The 21,184-nt window shown below is 55.4% G+C and overlaps 2 protein-coding genes across 3 annotated transcripts; one reads left to right on the top strand and one right to left on the bottom strand.

The window, feature by feature from the left end:
• The first annotated feature begins 320 nt into the window (after nt 1-320).
• Nucleotides 321-11,139, top strand: LOC121362995 (receptor-type tyrosine-protein phosphatase T-like). The gene is made up of 19 exons (XM_041484962.1): nt 321-327; nt 478-604; nt 773-840; nt 1,127-1,269; nt 1,415-1,502; nt 2,092-2,162; nt 2,558-2,594; nt 3,319-3,416; nt 3,588-3,704; nt 4,836-4,993; nt 5,072-5,207; nt 6,472-6,621; nt 6,792-6,891; nt 7,400-7,479; nt 7,889-8,023; nt 8,466-8,591; nt 9,169-9,326; nt 9,603-9,738; nt 10,245-11,139. The coding sequence occupies exons 1-19, from the start codon at nt 321-323 to the stop codon at nt 10,317-10,319; spliced, it is 2,010 nt and encodes a 669-aa protein (XP_041340896.1). The 3' UTR covers nt 10,320-11,139.
• Nucleotides 11,140-11,649: 510 nt separating this feature from the next.
• Nucleotides 11,650-20,908, bottom strand: LOC121362994. Of its 2 annotated transcripts, XM_041484960.1 has the most exons (13): nt 20,560-20,908; nt 19,897-20,139; nt 18,786-19,028; nt 17,061-17,303; nt 16,080-16,370; nt 15,568-15,665; nt 14,041-14,236; nt 13,810-13,921; nt 13,455-13,689; nt 13,192-13,231; nt 12,814-12,913; nt 12,688-12,734; nt 11,650-12,203 (listed from the first exon to the last, which is right to left on the bottom strand). In XM_041484960.1, the coding sequence occupies exons 2-12, from the start codon at nt 19,988-19,990 to the stop codon at nt 12,692-12,694; spliced, it is 1,695 nt and encodes a 564-aa protein (XP_041340894.1). In that variant the 5' UTR covers nt 19,991-20,139; nt 20,560-20,908; the 3' UTR covers nt 11,650-12,203; nt 12,688-12,691. The 2 variants fall into 2 exon arrangements, with proteins under 2 accessions (XP_041340894.1, XP_041340895.1); XM_041484961.1 differs by lacking the exon at nt 17,061-17,303.
• Nucleotides 20,909-21,184: the final 276 nt, after the last annotated feature.

Below are 21,184 nucleotides of genomic sequence, written 5' to 3'. Positions count from 1 at the left end.
GCATGTTCCCTTTTGCCAGCCTGGCAGATTCACTGGAAACGAGCTGGCCCAGGGCAGATCTAGTGGAGCATTGCCATACTTTGGTCTTCATAAAAGTTCTCTATATTTTGAGACTATCTATGGTAGATGGGCTTTGGACAGTTTTAGGACTCTTGGGTAGGTTGGGGCCCAGTGGCCACTGGAGATTGCACATCATCCCTGCCATCACCACATATTTAGTCCTAGTCCCTAGTCCAGTAATCCCCTGGTGTATTTGCAACCCCTCAATGCAGGTACCTCACTTGGCAGTGTCTGGGGCCTTCAGGGACACACGCTCCGCAATGGAGGGTATCACACCAAACTAGCACCTGCTTCTTATGCCCCAGCTCAGCTTTTCTCTAATGCAAAGCCAGGGGTGGAAGACAAGGGAAGTTGCTTTTCTCTCCATGTGCCTGTGGGATGTCCCGATGCTTGATTCAGGCTGTGCAGGAGCCTGAGCCTGGGCTGTGCTGCTTGCAGGGCAAGAGCCATCATCTCTGCTGGACAGCAAGCCGGTGGTTATGGCAGTAGCACTGACTGTTGCATTCCTGGCACTGGGGATTTTGCTGCTTTTTGTGGTCTTCAGGTCAGTATGTGCCTCACCTCTCCTGCCCTCTGTGAGGCATTCATCAGCTTGCAGTGGCAGGGAGTGTCCAAGTGGAGCCTGAGATGAGGTAGGGTGGTTAGATGGGCAACAGCTTCTCCTCTGTCTCTCTCTTCTGCTGGCCTGTGCACTTGACTTGTTGTTTTGCAGGCTAAAGCGCAACAGTTCCAAAGGCTCAGAGAACAGCAGCACTATACCCCTGAGAGGATGTCAAAAAGGTGAAGTATGAGCCTTGTGCCTTGTGTGGACTGACTGTCTGTTAAAAGCACAGGCAGGATGATTGCAGGTTCCACAAGTTGCTTGCCGGAACAAGGATGATCAAAGCTGGCTGGCATAGGGCAAGGGACTCCTCCCAGGAGAAGGGACTTGTGTGGGGAGGGACAGTCTAAGGTTTGGAGAAGTTCTGGCCACTGCAATGCCATCTCAGTCCCAGCTGCAGAGTTCCAGGACTGGCCAGTTTAGCACCAGCTGGATGCTGAAGTCCTGTCCTTGTGGTCTCTGCAGATGTAGGCAAGCCAAACACACAGATCCTGGTGGAGGAATTGCTGGAGGCTCTGAAGATGTTTAAGAGGGAAGAAATAGAGGCAGAACAGACAGATGATGAATCAGTCAACAGGCATGGTGCTGGGCTTCTTAGAGAATACCAGGTCTGGTTTAGCTTTGCTTTTCCACCTGACTGCACAGCCCACTCCTCAGCCCTTCCCTGGATATGTGATGCAGTTGGCCTTGGCCAGCCCCAGAGTATATCCCAATGTTGAGTGGGATAACAATACTTGTTTTCTTCCTCTGCAGCAATTGTCCTCCACTTTGTTGCACCCCTGCAATGCTGGCAAGGAGCTCTGTAATCAAAACAAGAACCGCTACAAGAGCATCATCCCATGTAAGCAGAGCTCTCCAGGGACTGGCTCAGGCTCTTGGAGCTAGCTGGGGTAGCACAGGATGCTGGGCTGGTGTAGGTGCCCCTCCAGCACTTCAGAAATACTGAGTTACTCATCTCATCCTCCATGGCCACTGAAACCCAGAGAAATTTCTGGCCTCACTCTTTTATATCCTGTTGGAGCATCCTTGTTCGGCTCTTCAAATCTTCCTGCAAACTTAATCAAACATCATATTCCTGTTCTTGATGCTAGTCATTGCTGAACACTACCATTTCCCATCCAGAGGCAGGTATTTGTAGGAAAGTGGAAGGAGTGACCCAATTTCTTCCAAACTTTAAAGCTCCTCTGGGCCTCACATGGTGTGTACATTTGGCCATTTCATAATCTTCCTTAAAACTCCATTGCATTTCCTGCTGTGCCATGTCACCCTTTGTCTCATCAGCTGTTCTTTTACCCTGAACATGTCCTGAGGCCTCGGGTGCTGCTGGGGAGGCAACAGACAATCATAGACTTTAATAAATTACGCCTTCCCCCTTAATCAGTCTCTTTGTTGCTGCCCTAAAGCATCAGCCCATGTCCCTTGTCTTTCAGATGATCACTGCCGTGTGGTGCTGCAGCACTCTGACACCGGGAATGGCTACATCAATGCCAGCTATGTGGATGTAGGTAGTGAGGAATTGTAACCCTGCGAAGGGTAGGAAAGGTGCCTGGCAGGAGGACAGTCCTGTTCACACGGGGGGCCCTGAGGTCTGGCACTTTTTGCCCTTAAGCTGGCAGGTTTTGGGAGGTTGCTTCCTCGGAATCCTCTCTGAGCTGCCTGGAGTACTCTGGGTTTGTGTGCACTTCTCACTTCTAACAAAAAGGGACCCATGTGAAGGGACAGGAACTGAGATGCAGCCCCGGGGTACCCACTGTCTGTGCTGGCCAGGAGAGGTTCTGTGGGACACAGTGTGCTGAGAGTTCTGGGCTTTGGTACTTGGGGGATGGATCCTTTATTTCATTCCCTGTTGAACATTTAACTCATCTGATCAGAGCTGTTTGAATCTCTCCCCTGCAGACCTACCGAAGTCCACGCTTCTTCATTGCAGCTCAAGGTAGGTGCTCCCAAACTTCCTCCTCAGGAGATGCTATTCACTACCCTGAGCAATCTGGGAAATGGGGAACTGGGATAGCAGTCAGAAAGCTGTGAATGGCTCACTCCAAGTCCCTGTATCTCCAGGATCTCTGGCGTTGTTCAGTTCTTTCTGAACAGTTGTTACAGATGCTACAGGGCATGGAAGGTCTCGGTGGTAGCTTGGCTGCAGCTGGAACTGGTGTCTGCACTGCCCAGTATGAGGACACAGTCCTTCCACTCACAAGCCTAGTTTGTTCCCTTTGGCAGCTGGTATGACAGGGACAATCCAGCAAATGCCTGGCACGTCTGCAGGTGCAGGTGCACTCGGATACAGTCTTCCCCAAAGCCTGGATGGGTTTGTCTGCTCTGTGCAGCATGCAGCGAGGAGGTCTTGGCTTCCTGCAGAGCTGCAGAAATGCTCTTTGGAAAATAGGGCCCCAAATGTGGGAACTGACAGTCATCTCAAGGGTCTGCATGCTGGAGTCCCTAAAGCAGCAGTGAATCCCTGACATGGGCTCATTTTCCCTCCCTACTCCTTGTCCTACTTTCTAACATGGTAACAAAGCTGATGTGGCCAGCACCCCCTTCAGGTGCTGATGTCCCCTGGCTGTGCCTCTGTGTCTAGGCAGAGGAAAGCCCGGGAATGTCCAAAACTATGCCCATGGCTTCGACACTTGCATAGGGGTCTCCTCTTCCTTCCTAAGGCCCCTTGGCTGGGACAGTGGTGGATTTCTGGCACATGATCTGGCAGGAGAAGACCTCAGTCATTGTGATGCTGACGGGCTTAGTGGAGCAGAACAAGGTAGAGAAAATTCCTCAGCCCATTCTCAGCTTGGGCATTGCCAGAGCCCAGGTTTCCACACCTGCTGTACTCCCAGTGCAGCTGTCCGTGGGGGCAGGGAGCAGCACTGCACCCCTGTAATGCTCTCTTTGTGAGTTTTCCTGTGTCCAGAGATCTCACTGCTGTTGACAGATCAAGTGTGAGCAGTATTGGCCAGAGCAGGAGCAGGTCTACGGTGACTTCACCGTGACACTCAACAACACCTGGACCACCACAGGCCTTGTCAAACGCATCTTCTGCCTGCAGAAGGTAAGTCCGGCGTGGGGCTGAGGCAGAAATGCAGGATGTGTTTGGGTTCCAGCAGCTGGTGGGAGCTGTCAGACATGGACCCTGTGGAGAGCCCGGCCACCAGCACAAAAAGAGCAATGTTAGTAGGTTGCTATAAATGGAATCCATGCCAGGCCATCAGTCCCAGGTTTCTGTGCCAGGCAAACGCAGTCAGTCAGTCCAGTGGTCACCCCAGAGGAGTCTGGACTGACATTGCACATGGGAATATTGTAGATTCTTGAGGGCTTGGCTGATGTGATTGCAAAGGGTATAAAAGCAGATCAAGGGTATAGAATGGAATCTCTGCCCATCCAGGATGATGGGACAGGTGCCTGCCTGTCACCTGAATCAATCTGCAGAAATCCGGACTGAAGCTCCTTGGTCACTTACAGCCCTAAACCTGGGCACGTAGTTTATGGTTTGAGAGAAGCTACATAAGGTGATTTCCCAAGAAGTATGCTCCTGCTGAAGTTACACCTCAGATAAAGGGCAGAAACTGAAGGAGTTGCAAGGAGGGAAAACAGGTACAATAGAAAGAAATTGCAGTGATGCATATTCCTGTGCTTTCTTGTCTTGCCCAGAGCAACATGTAGCTGAAACGTAAAGCTCCAAGAGCACCTTATGGTAAGATGTAGCATTAGTTCATGCCAAGTGAATGTGATGTTTAGGGAAAAGCACAATGGGCTGGTAACAAGTGCCTACATTCACATCAGTGTAGTAACAGCCTTAGGGTATATCTTTTCTGGGAAAGCCAGGGCTTTTTGATGACTAAGCTCTGATTTGTATCATTTCCCTCTGGGGCAGAAGCTGCTTTTCCTGCTTCACATTCACTGCTCACGGTGAAGCAGAGAAGAATTGTGAAGTTTCAGAGATGAATTGATGAAGCAGAAAATGAATCTGTGTGGCTGTGTGATGGGTGAATCTGCCCTTTACTGTCTGAGGCGCTATAGTGGAGCAGTCCTTCTGGTGTGGTGCTGGAGGCAGCACTCTGTGCTGGTGCCCCTCTCAAGCGGTTTTCTCCACTGCTGCCTCCTTGCTGCCATGCAATCTCTTCCCACAAGTTTCCTGATCGCTTCCAGCTCCCCGTTGCCAGCCATGTCTCCCTTTTTGCAGGCGGGCTGTGCTCTCCCAAGAGCAGTGGAGCAGTTTCACTACCTGCTGTGGCCGGACCACGGGGTGCCCAGAAACCCGTCGCAGCTGCTGTGCTTGGTGGAGGTGGTGAACAAGAGGGTGCTGGAAGCACCTGCTGGACCCGTGTTGGTGCACTGCAGGTACCGCGCTGGGGGCGTTCGGCTGCGGGGGCACAGCCTGCAGGGGCAGCCCTGACCCGCGGATTGCTGTGTCCCCAGCGCAGGCATCGGGCGCACGGGTACCTTCATCGCCCTGGACTTCCTCCTGAAGATGGGGAAGGCTGAGGGCAAGGTGGATGTGTTTCACTGCGTGCAGCAGCTGCGGGAGCAGCGGGTCAGCATGGTGCAGACCAAGGTGAGGAATTTGCTCTCTCCACACCTCTGGGCTGCAGATCCAATGCCCACCTGTGGGAGTCGACACAGGCAGGTGGCCAGAACAACCACAAAACCCTGGCTGAAATGCCAAGAGTAAATTTTTTTCATTACCTCGCTAGCTGGAGGATGCCAGGAGGCAACACATAAGTGGGAACACCAGCACCATCAGGATCAATCTGTCCTGGGGAACAGAGGGGCTGCTCATTTCACCCATTTAACAAAGGCCTGTACATGTGTAGTTTTCCAGCTGGGCTGTGATCTCCTCTGTGTCTTTGTGATCTCTGGTCTTTGATCCCTCCTAAAACAGGGAGCTCAGCCATGTTCATGACAATGGCCTCCAGGTCTCTGTGAACACCAACATTCCCTCTACATGGATTCTGCTCCCCAAGGCAGCCAGAGGATAACAGCAGTAGGCTGTTTATACACAATATATAGGATTTCTCCAACTGTCATTTTCCAGACCATGGTATTCCCAGCTGTAAGGTCACTTGAGACAATCCACCATACTCCTTCTGAATGAAAAGCCATTCTTCTGCTTTTAACCTTTTGCTGTCAACACCACCCTTCCCAGGGATGTGGTTTGCAAAGCCACATTAGCCATGCTGTTCCTGATCTAGCCACAGGGACTAGGGCTAGTAGGTGATGGAAATGGAAGGATTTTTTTCAATGCTGTGTCCAAACCTAGCTGGAATCTGCATTTTCCTGAGACTCTCTGAGGTATATCAGCAGCATTTGTATGTATTGGTCACCCTGACACAGAAGGGCTGTCTTGTAGGCAAGGATAATGAACGAGAGTCCACCTGTCCCTCCGGCTTTCAGGACGTCTGCCCTCCTGGCAGCTCCTGGGCAGCAGTGTCCTGGCCTAGGGACTGTGTCCCCATGATCTGCTTAGTGCTGGGCTCCTTCAGAGAAAAGCAATTTGGGCTGGACCTACCAGCCTCTTGTACCAGGTCTCATTAGTGCACAGGTTTTCCAGGCTGCCTTCCCAGAGCAGGGCTCCGGTCTGAGAGGCAGCACTAAACCTCAGGAAGATGATCTTGTCTGGGTTGCTGGAGTTGCTGGCTGTGTCTCAAAGCAGGGCTGCCTGCAATGAGAAGTGTCTGGCCTCAGGGATCCGCAGCAGGAAGGTGAAGGATGAACCTGGCTCACTTCTGGCACAGTTTGAGGACAGCTGGTGATCTGGAGCTGCAGGGTTCCTCCTGGACTGGCTCCAGACTGTGCAGCTGACCCGTGTCCTCCCACAGGAGCAGTACAGCTTCCTGTACGAGGCGCTTCTCGAAGGCTTGCTCTGCGGCAGCACCGGGGTCCCCGTGGAGAGCATGGCCAGCCTGGTCCGCTCCCTTCGAGAAGATGAGGCCTCAGGCCACAACAGTGTCCTAGAGAAGGAGTTTAAGGTACCACCAGGAGACGGTGCACTGGTGCTGTGAGGGCTCATCTGTGATGCCAGCCCCGTCCCTGCTCCCCTCCCCAGCAGTGGGATGGAGATGGGGGATCATTCTCTGCAGTGGCCCCAGAAGGTGAGTTGCTGACAGGCCGGACCGACATGGGTGAATCCTCTCTACAGGCTCTGCAGAGATTTTCGGAGTTGTTCCAGCTCCTGCCATGCAGAGAAGCAGAGAAACCCAGAAACCAACCCAAGAACCGCAAGCCAGGGATCTTGCCAGGTAACACTGGCAGGGCTGGGCAGCCTCTTGCTCTAAACCCAGAGCCTGCTGGCAGCATGGGGGGAATGATGCTTTCCTGCTGCTTCCCTCCCTGGCACCTGACACTGGCAGGTTGGGCGCAGGGTCCAGATGTTGTTTTATGGTTACTACATAATAAATTCAGGTTAGGCTGATTCCTTCTGAGCCTGTTGGAGGTACATGAAGTACACCTGGGATAAGCATGTCCCTGGTCTAAAGCTTTCCAGTGGAGAAGCTCAGATGAAGCACATCAGGGAGCATTGAGGAGGGTGCATCTGCTGTGCCCCCAACCACAGGGTTTTGGGCAACCCTCATCAGGGTGCCCTGAGCTGTCACAGCCGGGGGTGTGGTGGTGCCTGTCCGTTCAATCCTCTCCAAGCCATGCTGCAGGGAGCTGTGCTGACTGTACCTGTTGCAGGGAAAGCCCCCTGCCTCTCTGTAGGGAGAGGACGACCCATCATTTCCCCCTCTCTGCTCCTTGCCTCCGCAGCGGATTCCTGCCGGCCCATCCTGATGTCCTCGGTGAACGCAGACGGCTCGCCAGCTTACATCAACGCCGTGTTTGCCAGCGTAAGGCTCCGCCGGAGCGGGAGCTGTTCGGGGCAGCCGGGAGCCTCCTGCGCAGCCCAGCTGCAGGCCAGGGCAGAGCAGCCCGCCCGGGGGAGGTGTCCCCGGCCTCGGGCTCCTGCACGGTGCCTGCTGGCCCTGCTGCCAGGAGATGGCCCCCGCGATCGGCGGAGCCCTGGCTGCGCAGGCAGCGCAGCAGCGTGTGCCAGCCACAGCCTGCTGGGAGCCAAGCCCCGGTGCGATGAGCTGAGAGGGCAGCGGGGCGCAAACAGGAGCTGCTCTGAGCAGGGCTGGGCTGGCCTGGGTCTGCTCCATCTCAGCAGGACGGCAGGGAGCCGTTCCCGCTGTGGGAAGGGCTCCCGGGGATTGTGGGACTCTTCCCCCCACATGCACATCGTGGTGTCTTTTGCAGACGTACACCGAGGAGGAGAGAATCATCATCACGCAGCTGCCTTTCCCCACCACGCTGGTGGATTTCTGGGCTCTGGTCTGGGATTACACTTGCACATCGGTAGTTGTGCTGAATCAACTCCAGGAGCTGGACAAGGTCAGCAGCCCAAGCTCTGGCAGCTCTCCCCTCTCCTGGTTCCCTGTGGAGCCGAGCAGTGTGATTGCTGCCTTTGGCCCTGCATTGATCCTACCACGAGAGCCCTGCTTGCACCAGGACCTACTGCAAGCTTGTGGGGCTCCACCTGGGAGAGCCCTGAGGACAGGCCCAGCACCACAGCTCCACAGCTGGGGGCTGTCCTCGGTCTCACTGCAAGTGAGCTTCCCTCAGGTTTTGTTGTCCCCTGCCCAGGTGTCCTCTCTGATGGAATGTTACTCTCTGGCTGCAGCACTGGGTTGGTGCCCAGCAGTGCCTGGCAGAGCCACGTGCATGTGGCTTATGGGCGAGGGGCTGGTGTGAGCCCACCCATGTGAGGGGCTGAGCTCTGCCCTGCGTGCAGGCGGGGGCCATGTGTGACCATGCACCTCTCGCCCTCCCCCAGACATACGTGCAGTTCTGGCCCACCCAGGGCGAAGATGACTATGGCCGCTTCCATGTCCAGCTGATCTCAGAGGAGCCTGGGGCTGGCTTCACAACCTGGACACTTGTCCTCAGCAACAGGCAGCAGGTGGGCCCTTTGCTCAGAGCTGGCAAACTCCTTTGAGAAGGATCTTTGCAAGAGCTGGGAGGAGCAGCTGTCAAGAGGCTTTAATTTGGGGTCAAAGTCACAGCTGGAGATGGCAGAGGGATCTGGTGGGGTCCTGGCAGGACAGTGGTCAGAGCAGAGTCTTTTGCCTTGGCAGAGAGGTTAATCCCAAGAAAGTGAGGCTGCGGGCCGAGGTGGAACTCAGAGGTTCTCTGAGTGGTTTTTGTGTGCCTTTCCAATTGGAGGACAGCAGCTCTGGATGGAGTTTGTGCATCTCAGTGGTTCATGGAAGGCGAACCACTGCAGGCAGCTGGACACAGACTGGTGTCAGTCTGAGCTGCAGCTGGTGCTCAGCTCTTCTCTTATGCTCTATCTGTTGGCCTCAGAGCAACTTGTTGGAGAAGAGGAAAGTCTGGAGTGGCATGTCCCACTGTGGAGCTGCTCCCTTGATCCAGTGTGCATGGCTGAGCCAGGGCTGGCATGCACTGTCCCTATCCTTCTCTGCATGAAGCCAATAGGTCTCTGCTCAGCCCAGCCCACTGTATTTCTTCCCCACTAGCCCAAGAAGTCTGCAGTAGAAATCCGGTTACATCAACTGACAGACTGGCCCATGCAGCAGCACCTTCCCCCACACCCTGACACCATCATCAGCCTGCTAGGGAAGGTGGAGACACACCATCGGCAGAGCCAGGATGGACACATCCTTGTCACCTGCTGGTGAGTGAGGTCTCCTGGAGGAGCAGCCATGGCACAGAGCAGGACACAGCTCAGGCTGTGTCAGTGACATTGGTGACAGTTCCATCTCGGAGGGATGTGTGGATATGAATTCAGCTATGCTGAGAGAGGTGGGCTTCCCTGTAGATGCTGGTTGGGTGTGGGATCTGTGGCCAAGGTCATCCTGAGAGTGTGGGGGTGTACAGGAACACCTCTGAGGCTCCGCCCTGCCACCTGCCATCGCAGAGCAAATGAAATTCCCCTTGCCCTCTTCCACAGGGATGGAGCCAGCCGCAGTGGGATCTTCTGTGCTGCTAGTTTCCTGTGTGAGCAGATCCAAAGTGAGGGCATGGTGGATGTGTCCCAGGCTGTGAGGATGCTGAAGAGGAGGCGGAGACAGTTCATTAAAAATGTGGTAGGTACTGACTTCACACCCCGCTGGGATGGTAACACCAAAACAAGAGCCATATCTGGCATTGCCCAGTCGCTGCCCTAGCCCCTCTGTGCTCAGATCATCCTGAGGCCAGGTGCTGATGAGATCTTTGAAAACCCCATTTTCTGCTGCTGGGACATACCCACTCCCTCAGTGGCAGGTTCTGCAGAACTGAAGGGGCACCAAAGCATCCTGCATGATGAGTGGCCCCTTTCTGGTCCACCTGCCTGATTAACACGTTGTGTCCTGGATGTTGGCTCTCCTGCCAAAGCCAGCTGGCTCCAGTGCTGGTGTAGCCCATCCTTCCAGCTCCTGGAGCACATGCCTGGATTCCTCAGCAGGGAAAGGTGGACTCCAGCTGGGAGGAGGAGGGTGGACTGTACCTGTGTCGGGCATGCTGTGTGTCAGGAAGCTGTTGGAGACCAATGCTGACATGCCACTGCAGCTGTTGGTCCACCAGAGTCTCATGTGCATCCTTTTATCCACAGGAACAGTATGGGCTCTGCTATGAACTAGCCCTCAGTTATTTGAATTCATTTGAAACCTATGGGAATTTCAAGTAGGGGCATGACCACAGCCTGTCTCTGGATGGGATGTTGACTCCCTGGACAGCCCTTCATCAGTAGCAGTGGAAGCAAGAGGGAAAAAAAAGGGATGTGTATGGCCCCAAGCTGCTTCACTCCCCTGAAAAACCACCCCAAGGGTCCTCCATGGCTGGAGAACACAGGCTAGACTGTCTCCAAATTTTGGCCAGGTGTTGAAATTGGAACCTGACCCTCTGCCCAGCATTTGTGCAGGAACTTAATCTGGAATCACAGCCTGAGTATGCAGGCCAGAGCAGATGCACCAGGACTTCACCCATCCTTCCTTGCCAAGGATGAAGAGCACAGCTGTCCCATCCAGGTTCCCTTGTCCCCTCAAGTACCCCAAGGAAAGTGGGGTAGCACCAACAGCCACATTGCGTTTGGTCAGAGAAGTCTCAAACTGCTGTAAGATCCATGGTGCTGAGGAGCACAGGATATCTGTCCTACTTTGGGAGAAGCATGAAGCCCAAAGTCAACAAGAGCCACGAGTGGGACAACCCATGATCCTGCAGGGCTAAACTGGTCCTTCAAATGCCACACAATCTCTTCCTGAGGCTGCATCTTCCTGGTGCTGCTCCAAGTGCCACTGCCCTTCCAGCTCCATAGAGGCTCTCTCATCAGCTTGTGGCTGCACCATGGCAATCCCAGGTTACGGTGTCTCAACGTGAATATCCTGGATGTGGTCCAAGCAGCACCACAGAAACAGCTTCTGTCTTTGCTGCACAAAGGCAGGAGACTTCAGAGCCAGGAGTGACCCCACTGATCTCTGTCCTGTGTCTCACCAATAAAGGCCATGGTGGTGGTGACCCCTGATCTTCAATTCTCTTCCAGGTTTGACCTGGCCCAGGGCAACAAGGGAGCTGAAAGCCCAGAGATCCCACAGCATGGGCACAGAATACACTCTTGGCCAAAATGTCTGTGGAGGGCCATCACCCTTGATGGATTCCCACCACACATCTGCTCCAAACTCACATTAGAGCTGTCCAGTTGATCTGTTCTTTTCTACTTAATTGATCAGGCGAGACTTTTTGGCTTCTATCCAATTAGATGTTCTCTGGTGTTTGGTGACGTCCCTGAAGCCCTATAAGGTGGCTTTCCACCTAACAGTTGAGAGAAGCTTCTGAGCTTCTTTCCTTTTTTGGGGGACAAAGGTTAGTTTTGCCACTCTGTCATTAGGGGGCACATTCCTACAGTCAGGCACCAGCAGGGGAATACAGGATCACAGCAGCCCTGCCCGTGGCTTCCCCACAGTCACTCCCTGCAGGGGAATATCACCCCCAGGGGCAATGAGGGGAGCAGGCAGAAGCTGTGTGGGACAGGCAGCCCCTCCAATCCATAAGCCTTTATTTGTTGTCCAGACAGAACAGGCAGAGTCACAAAGCAGTCCAGCCAGGCCAAGCCAAGCCCTGGGTTTGGCTTAATATAAACAGAGGGGTTGGGAACCCAGAGGACAGCAGGAGAATGCCATCAACCTGAGCCTGTGTGAGTCTGGGACTGGGAAATCTGGCATACAAGTCCTGCCTCCAGGAAAGCAAAAAATGAAAGCAAAGCCTGAAAGCATTAGAGAAAGCCAGATTCAAAGGCCTTACAAAAGCAGTAAGCAAACCCTGGGAGCTGAAGGGGCTGAGGAATGAAAAAGCTCAGCACTCCAGGGCCTTCTGTTTTCCTCTTGCCCTGCTGAATTGCGTGCATTTCATGGGAGCCCTGTGCTGGTAACAGCCACAGGTGAGCCAGGGGACATGGTGGCCATCAGAACTGGGTTGGGGTTATCCTTCCCATTTTCTCCATGTCCTCACTGCTCTGGATGTCTCCATGGTCCTGGCTGGGGCTGAAGTGCCTGATCTCCAGCCTAGCCACCTTTACCTGTGGAGAAAAGGGGCAGCCAGTGCCAGAGACAGGCTGGAGCACACGGCAGTGCCTGCCACAGCCCAACCCTTCCATCCCAACCACAGAGCCCCAGAGGTGCTGTCAGTGCTGAGGTGAGAGCAGCAGCCCCTCAGCCTGACCCTCCTGAGACCCCTCCGTGCAGATCCCCAGGAGGGATGGCACAGACACGGGTCACTCTAAGACCTGAGCCTTCGGGATGCTCGTCTTAGCTCACCCTGTCCCTGCTCCAGGCAGGGAGCACTGCCTGGGACCAGGCTCTGCATCCACATGGGGCTTGGTGGGCAGAGCCATCCTGATCTTCCCCAGCCAAGGCAAATCAGGACACGTATCAGTGCAGTGTACAAACTGCTGCTTCTCCTGAAACTCAAGATCTCCTGGGAGATTGCTGCTCTCATCCCACCTGCTCCACAACCCCATAGTCCCCTCTGTGATGGTTGTCTGCAGAATTGCATTTTCCTACCTTTTTAATTATCCTCCTTAGTTTTGTTGGGCAAGTACTTCCTTTTCCTGGAAAGGCAAAGGGCAGTGCTGGGTAAGAAGCTGGCATTGTGAATGTACCTGCTGACCCTGTCCCCCCTCTACTCACCTGGAGTGCACAAGCCACAGGATGACTGCAACCAGAAGATGGTCTGCCATCAGCACAACCAGTCCAATCACAATCCAATGCCACTGGCCCACAGTCTGCCCTGCAACAAACAGAGGCAGGGGTGAGTGCCAAAGCCTGGCCTCCTGCTGGCAATGGCCCCAAGAGTGGCAAAGGGTTTGTGCAAGTGTGTACGCCTTTGTCCTGGCTGAGGTTTCTTCTGGGAGAGAGGATCACCCAATGTGTGGGGATCTTGCTCTGTTCCAAATGAGACGCAGAAGTTCTTGTGCTGGGCCAGCTCGTTTCCAGGGAAGCTGCCAGGCTGGCAAAAGGGAACATGCAGAGGAGAGGCTTGGGCACCAGGAGCAAGGAGACACTTACCAACAGAGAAGCTGTAGCAGACACAGGTGAACTTCTCTGCCTGTTGGAGGAGACAGGAGGGAGAGCTCAGCCCACTCCTGCAGCACCAGCCTAGCTGGAGGCAAAGGTGCCCAGCAGGGCCACCGAGCTGTGGCCCGGGATCCCAGGGACACCATGGTGCCAAGGCATGGGACAGGAGCGAGGCCTCGCAGCCAGCGCAGAGGCAGCGAGGGCCCGGCCCCGGCGGGCAGCACCCGCAGAGAGCAGCAGCCCCCGATGGGTACCTGCGGCCCGAGGCGGACGAGGCGCAGCAGGGCCGTGTAGGCCCGGCCCGGGCGGAGGGCAGCGTTGTGCTGGCCCGGCCCGCGGCTCCCGTCGCCCAGCACGAAGTCCGTGGGGGCGGTGAGGTTGAGAAGGGCGGCCAGGTACACGCTGGCATTGGAGAGCCGCGGCTGGCCCGAGCAGATGCTCTCGATCAGCGAGGCGTTGTGCGTCGCGGCCACGATCAGCTGGTGCTCCCTGCGGGGCCCAAAGGCGCTGGGACAGGGCACGGGGCCCAGGGGAAGGGAGGCGTCTGCAGGCCAGCGCTGGCCCGGGGAGAGCCGCGGCGGGGCTGCCGAGCCGCGGGGCTGCGCTCACCTGGCGGCCTCAGAGGCACGGGCGATGGGGCGCAGGGGAAGCACGGCCGTCCCTTGCGATGGGGCGATGTCGCGGACGCTGCGGCAGCTGATGGCCGAGGAGCGCGGGGTGTCTGCAGGGGAACGGCCGGGGAATGAGCACGGCAGGGCCGGGCGAGCGGCAGGGCCGGCCTCGGGCAGCGCAGGCTGCCGAGCACGGCTCGGCTGTGCCCGGCCCCGCAGCAAAGCTCACCGGAGCTGCTGTTGGTGTGAAACTCCCTCGTGAGCGCAGCCCCGGCTCCAGCAGCCGTCAGTCCCTGGATCGTCACGGCGTAGCTGCTGCCGGGGCTGTGCTCCGGCAGCCGGTGCTCAGTGACGGAGCCATTGAGCCGCAGCCGCTCGGTCTCCAGCACGCTGCTGTCCCCTGCGTTCCTGGCCGTGATGCTCAGCTGCGGACAGGAACGCAGCAGCTGGAACGCAGCAGCTCCCGGCTGCCCGCTGGGAAGGTGCCCGCAGCAGGCAACGTCCCTGCCAGCCTGCCCTTCCCTGTGCCTGCCCCTGTGCCTGGGCAAGGCTGCGGAGAGCAACGGGCAGGAGCCCCAGCTCCATGCGGGGAGCTCAAAACGGAGGAGAGGAGAGGAGGAATTTGGAGCCAACACTGAGGATGTGTGAGCAGCAACCTCTGTGAGCAAAGGGCTGAGCCTCTGAGAAGGGAAGAGGGAGGCTGCTCTTTTGAGGGGCTGTAGATATCTGTACTGAGCCTGAGGACAGGTCACCCCAGGTGTTGCAACCCCAGAGGCACTGTGGCGACATCCTCCACCACAGTAATCTAAACTTCTATTTTCTCGTGTGTAAAGCTGGACTCTGAAGGCTTTCTCTAAGAGAAAAGGAGAACAACTAAAGTTTCTATGAGTAATAGAGTTGAAGGGTCCCCATTTGCCCATGCATCATCTGAATTTGTCATGAGATCCCTGTCCATTCTCACTTGCTGTCTTTACAGAAGCATATTCTGGGCTTATGCAGAAGTGTAGGCAACGGTTCTACTGAAGTGGACCAAAAGGATTCTTTTCACAAATACTGGTCACTGGGAGCAGGAAACCAGCTGAACAGACTCACAGGTTGTCAAGAGTTTGTCTTGACAGTTTTCTCCAGGACAGAGCTAAGAAGCAGCTTGCAAGGTCCCTGTCACACCATGGAGACCTCTGTCCTCAGAGAGGACCTAGAGCATTCTGAGAACAATGTCACCATCACACACACCCACACCCACTGCTGGAGAGTAGTGTTTTTGCTGTGGAATGTCTCCCAAATTCACAGACAGAGGAGATGCTTCTAGCCATGCTAGGAGAACTCAACAGAATGGTGTAGCTCTCTGCAGAAGGGGCTTTCAGGAGGGAATTTCAGAGGATTACTCAAACCACAAGTTTTTCTGTGTCAGGAACCAGAGACAAGTACACAAGAGGCACAGGAAACCCAGGGACAACACCCCAGAATATGCGTCACCATGTGTTGCACACCACCCTCCAAAAGCCTGCCAAACCCAGAGCAGAGCAGACCCAGGAAGTAAGCCCAGAGGACATGGAGCACTCACACTGCTCTCGTGTGGCACTCCACAGCATGAAGAATGTTGAGAATGACACAGAGAATGCTTGTGCACATCAAAGCCAGATATTTACTGGCTGGGAACTGCGGCTCATCCCAGCTATCCCATGCCCACACTTCCCAATGTGCCTGCACAGAGCTCCAGGCCGGGAGGTGAGGGTCTGCCCTGGTCCCTTGGTACCTGGTATCCGATGATCTCCCCATTGCAGGAGGGCAGTGAGCTCCACCTGAGAGAGCCCCTGTCGGGATCCAGCCACAGCTGCTCCGGTTTGTCCGGCACTGCAAGCACAGGCAATGGGGTCACACACAGGGCCATGAGCAGCAACAGGTGAACTTCTCTGCCTGTTGGAGGGCCATGAGCAGTGGCTGAGGGCAGAGGAGGCTGCAGCAGCTCCTGGCCAAGGGACAGGCTGCAAAGGGACTCCCTACAAAGGGTTTGTCCCCTGCAAAGGCTGCAGCAGTGGGAAGCACAACAGTGTGGTGTGGAGTGGGACAATGAGAACGGGCTGTGCCCTGCTCAGGGCTCTCCCAGCCCCTTCCCCAGAGCTGCACAGGACCCAAGCAGCTCTGATCCCTGGGACACCCCTGCACAGAGCAAATGATCAGGCTGAGCTGAGAGGTGAGGGGAACATCTATCAAACCTGTGACACAGCTCTGGACTGCTCCTTGTCTCTGATATTTCTGTGCACGTACCTGTTTCCTGAGTCGTGAACAACCATGAGAACAGGGTTGTGTTGGGGGGCAAGTCGATGGTGACACTGTACTCAGTGAAGGGCTGCAAAGGGGAGCAGGTGAATGTTCCCTCCTGGCCATGTAACATCTGCTCTCCATTCACCTCCTCAGCCTCACAGGGAGGGGAGGAAGGCATTGCCAGCCGGCACATGGCCCTCATGCCCTGGCAGGCATCAGGGAACCTGCAGGTCCATTTCAGTTGGATGCTGGTGCTGGAAATCTCAAAGGTCTCAGGGTCAACCTGGAGCACTTCTGTGAAGGAGAGATTGCCACAAGGTCACTTTATTCCCTTCCCACCCGAGCCATGCAAGGATGCTGCAGTCAGACAACCTTGATCATCATCCAACACGGTGGAAGGGAAAGTCAGACTGAAGGTGGTCGCTGCAGCTCTCTGAAAGGGGAGCAGGAGGAGTTGAACAGGAAGGAATGTGGGTAAATGACTGTATTACTACTGCTCAAGCAATTTTCCCCATTCATTCCAAACAGAGATGTCTGTGTTTCCCAGAATCTCTACAGTCCATCAGGAACAACTCCTTTCTTCCTTGGAGGGAACATGAATGCCCTAAGCTGTGAAAAGAGAGTGCTAACCCTGCACCCACCATGCTGCAGAACCTGGAGGGGCCCAGCCCACATGGAACAAGCTGTGGTACTCCCAGCCACACCAGCAGTAAAGCCCTCTTATCCTGCTCCAACAGTAGTGCCATGTGCTGGCCACAAACTCCAAGACAAATCCCTCTCCCATGCTTTTTTCCTTTGTGCACATCCTCCTGCCAGAAGGCCTCAGGGAGACCCTTATCACCAACACCCGCAGTAGTGACCTGCAGGCTGGACTTGACGCCTGCCATTTCCCTGGGCAGCACGGAGCCCAAAACCTCCTGTGCCCCACACCCTACTTTCCCTGCTCAGGAAGGCAGCCCACAGGGCTCCTGATCCCTCCCTTACCACTGCACTCCACGCTGGACCGAATGCGGAGCCAGGCACCATGGGAGTTTCTTCCAGTCCAGACCTCTCTGTATACAGGTTTCCCACCAGAGAAGGACTGGACTTCGCTCGAACATTTGACATGGGTGAAGGAGGGCTGGAAACCTTCAGGGCACCTCAGCATCACTTCTTCATTCTTCTTATAATTCATCTGGTCTGGTGCCAGCTGGAGTCTGGAGTCCCACTGGGGCCTTTGGCACATTTCTGGCAGAGGTAAAAGTGAGTGTTAGATGGGCTGGAGATGATGAGATGATGAAGTGACTGTGGGTGAGTGGTGGGAGAGAAAACCCCAGCAACCCGTCCAGGCAATGAAGGGAGAGGGAAGGTGACACATCCATCTGCTGGGATGTGACCTGAGGGCAAGCCTTGTTGGGAAGGGGCTTTCCAGATGCATGGAAATTGTGAAGGATCACTCATCCATGAACCTGCCCCATTCACAGTGTGTCCATGGGCACCATATTCCCTCCTCCAAAGGCCAGAGCAGGGACATTCCCAGGACAATCACCCCTGCACCAGGGCACTCCCTCCAGCCTGTCATCCAGGCCTGTCACCCAGCCAGCTGAGGTGGCATTTGCTGGGCCATGGCAGCACCACTCCTGCTGGCATGCAGGGCCCTTCAGCCATGGCTCATCCCTCCCACAGGGATCAGCCATGCCCCTGTTACCCTCGGGGGCTCCCTGTTCTCCCTCACTCGGTGCCTGGGCTGCTCTCCTCCTGCCCCACACCGCTGGGCAGGGGGACAGGGGCTGAGCAGTGCCTTCTGCATTCCCATCTCCTGCTTTACCAATGCCCCTGCCCCTTTCTCCTGACACAACCCTTCCCTCTTCTCATCACCTCCCCCCCAGATTCACCACCCTCCAGCTCAGTAGGCAGTAGCTGAGCAGCTGGTCCCAGCACTTTGTCCAGTGCTGCAGGGGAGGCTTTGTGGCAGTGATTCCTGCAGAGAACGGTGCTGGCTTGTGGAAGGAGCCCTTGTCTGTTCAAGCCTCTGCAAGAAGGTTTGTGAGGCCTGGAGGGGTTTAAAAGACAATCTGCCTTCTTCCAAAGGGGCACACAAGGGATCTGCCAAGGTGCAGACCAAGTTTGCCACAGAGGGAAGTGCTGTGACAAGCCCTTGTGCAGAGGCTTTGCTCTCAAACAGCCCTGATGGCAGAAGACCAGAGATGCCCAGCTGAGCACCACAACCAGCAGCTTTGTCCCCCTGCCACCCCAGCTGGGCTGGATGGAAAGGGAGAGACTGAAGGTGATCACTTCAGCCTCTCCAAGGGGAGCAGGAGGAGTGTGGGGTCATGGTGCACTAGGAAATTGAATGTGAACCATTGGGTGAATTTCTCCAGTGGCACGGCCGCTGCTGTTCAGTCAAACATCAGGACATTTTGGGGAGAACAGTGGGAAGCCAGGAGGGTGTGTCCCCTGGACTACCTCACAGCTCAGAGGGAGCAGCAAAGGGATCCTGCCTCCCCCAAACCCTCTGAGCTGTGTGGCTGCAGCCATCCTTTGGGGCCATGGGAGAGCACTACAGGAGCCATTTCCTCCTAGCCTGGAAGCAGGAGCTGCTTCCACAGCCTCCATCCTCACAGTGCTGGGCCCAAGGAAAACCCTGACCTTCCCATGCTGTCCCACCTCAGAGATGTTCTCAGGATATCCCCCTGCAACGGATTATCCTGCTCCTGATCCCTCCCTTACCAATGCACTCCACACTGGAGAGAATGGGGACCCAGGCATCACTGGAGTCTCTTCCAAGCCAAAATTCTTTGTACACAAGTGTCTCATCATGATCATACTGGAATTGAATCTGACACTGGATTTCAGTGAAGGGTGGCTGGAAACCCTCAGGGCAACTCAGGATCACTCTGTCATCCTTCTTATAGTTCTCCTGGTCTGGTGCCAGCTGGAGTCTGGAGTCCCACTGGGGCCTTTGGCACATTTCTGGCAGAGGTAAAAGTGAGTGTTAGATGGGCTGGAGATGATGAGATGATGAAGTGACTGTGGGTGAGTGGTGGGAGAGAAATCCCAGCAACCCGTCCAGGCAATGAAGGGAGAGGGAAGGTGACACATCCATCTGCTGGGATGTGACCTGAGGGCAAGCCTTGTTGGGAAGGACTTTTTCCATGAGCTTATAAAGTATGAAGAATCACTCATTGATGAACCTGACCCTTTCCACCCACTTCTCTCTGTGGATACTCCTATACACCTCCCACAGCCCAAAGCAGGGAGATTCCCATCCTATCTCTCCCTGTGCATTTCTCCTGAGCACTGCCATGTACTGCCATGCCCCCACTGAGCACAGCTCTCTCTCTGCCAGGAACAGCTCTGCACCTCCATTCCATGATGGATGGCCTTGCTCCTCCACCAGGTCCATCCCATACAGCCTCCTGTCCCAGTGCCAAGGGCTGAGCCAGCCCTGCATCATCAGAGCTCCTTTCATTCCCCTCTGCTCCAACCCCTGCAGGTGCAGGAGATGCCCCACAGGTCCCTTATCCATGGGTCAGCAGGGGAACAAGCAGACCTGTTCTTTCCAGGGTGGCACCTGGAGGCACAGCAAAGAGAACGGAACTTCCATGGGCACCTGGGTGGCAGCCTCAGACCCTGCCCCTGGCCTGGGCACCTGGCTGGGAGCCCCAGACTTGGCCTGCTCAGGGACCACTGCAGGAGATTTCAGCTTGCCCAGCTGGTTCTGCCTGGTCTGTTGTCTCCTGGCTGGGTTGTCCTCTTCAGCAGTTTGCACAGGGAACACGGCCCCAGGGAGGGTGAGGGCAGAGGGGAGACACGGGAGAGCTGCTGCAGCCTCACTTACCCATACACAGGACATCCCCCTCAATGCGTGTCCAGGTACCTGTGCTGCTCCTGCCCCACCAGGCATCCACATAGGCTGGTTTTCCAGGACTCATTCTCTGAATTTCCTTTGTACATTTGACCTTGGGGAAGGAGGGCTCAAGGCCTTCAGGACAGGTCAGTGTCAGTTCTCTATTCTGTGCGTATTCCTTCTTGTTCTCCAAAAACTGAAGTCCTGCGTCCCACTGAGGTTTTCGGCATTTTGCTGTCAGGGAGAAAGTGTGAGAGTCCTTCTCAGTGAGTGAATGCTCAGGCAGGAGAGGGACCAAGGCTTTTCCATGATGTGCTGTGGTTAATGTCAGCATTCATCACCATGAGGAAACCCAAGCACCCCCAAGAGCAGAAAAAAGCATGTGCCTGGGCAAGGAGGTGATACAGGACACTGGGATAGAGGTGAAAACTGAGGGGCAGGACCTGTGCCGTGACACACAACTCAGGAATAGACTGGGAGATGCAGGGATAGAGAAAACCTGTCCCACACTGAAGGCTTCTAACCCTGTCCATCTTGGAGACTGCTCCCGACTGGGACCTGACTCTGAGCTGTGCCCAAGGTGTCTCACAGATACAGCATGATGTCCAGCGAGAAGTGCACATAGCAAGGGAGACCTACTGCTTCCCAACTTACCCTTGGTGCAGCTCAGATTCTGTGCCAACCTATGCCATGTTCCCCAAATGTCCAACACCTCCCAATTCTTCCAGTTTGCACATCTGATCGTAGCGAGGGGAGGAGCGTTGTTCACAAAGCAGCTCAGTGTCACCTCTTCACTGACCCAGTAAAATCTCTGGTTTGGGCTAAACTGGAGCTGTGAGCCCCACTGGGGCTGCTGGCATCTCTCTGCACAGAGGAGAGGAGAAGGAGCTCATGTAAGCAGGATGGGAAGTGGTCTGCTGGGATATCTCTTGCTCTGATTTGGACAGGGCCCATCTCCTTTGGTTACCACATCCAGCTGCTCATCCCACTCTTGCAGCCTAGAACAGGCAGCAGACCAGCAATGGAGCAGTCCCATCCATGCCTATTACAGTCTTGCGGGCTTCCCAACTCAGGCTCCATTTGGAAAAGGCTGGGCAGGGACTGAATTCCTTCCCAGTCTTCACACAGAGTTCCATCCCCTCCCACCACCGTGGCCATACACCCAGTCATTGTTGGAAGGCACAGGGCTTACAGTAGCCCCCAGTGCAGGGACCCTTGTTCCTGCCTTTGACCCCCTCCCAGGAGCAGAGATCCCAGCAGGTGCCTGCAGCAAGGTGCT

Source organism: Pyrgilauda ruficollis, unplaced genomic scaffold, assembly GCF_017590135.1.
Source record: "Pyrgilauda ruficollis isolate IOZ18807 unplaced genomic scaffold, ASM1759013v1 scaffold692, whole genome shotgun sequence".
NCBI lineage: Eukaryota > Metazoa > Chordata > Aves > Passeriformes > Passeridae > Pyrgilauda > Pyrgilauda ruficollis.
The sequence above is the reverse complement of the archived record's forward strand: the minus strand, read 5'-3'. Positions and strand labels throughout refer to the sequence as shown.

What these genes read in the sequence shown, in the direction of transcription:
- LOC121362995 (XM_041484962.1), top strand. An exon ending in CCTGAGAGGATGTCAAAAAG is followed by an intron (nt 841 to 1,126) that starts GTGAAGTATGAG and finishes TGGTCTCTGCAG; the next exon opens with ATGTAGGCAAGCCAAACACA. An exon ending in TCAGCATGGTGCAGACCAAG is followed by an intron (nt 5,208 to 6,471) that starts GTGAGGAATTTG and finishes GTCCTCCCACAG; the next exon opens with GAGCAGTACAGCTTCCTGTA.
- LOC121362994 (XM_041484960.1), bottom strand. Translation starts at nt 19,990, where the DNA reads ATGAGTCCTGGAAAACCAGCCTATGTGGATGCCTGGTGGGGCAGGAGC. An exon ending in CTCCAGTGTGGAGTGCATTG is followed by an intron (nt 17,304 to 18,785) that starts GTAAGGGAGGGA and finishes TACCTCTGCCAG; the next exon opens with AAATGTGCCAAAGGCCCCAG. An exon ending in TCACACCAACAGCAGCTCCG is followed by an intron (nt 13,922 to 14,040) that starts GTGAGCTTTGCT and finishes GTTCCCCTGCAG; the next exon opens with ACACCCCGCGCTCCTCGGCC.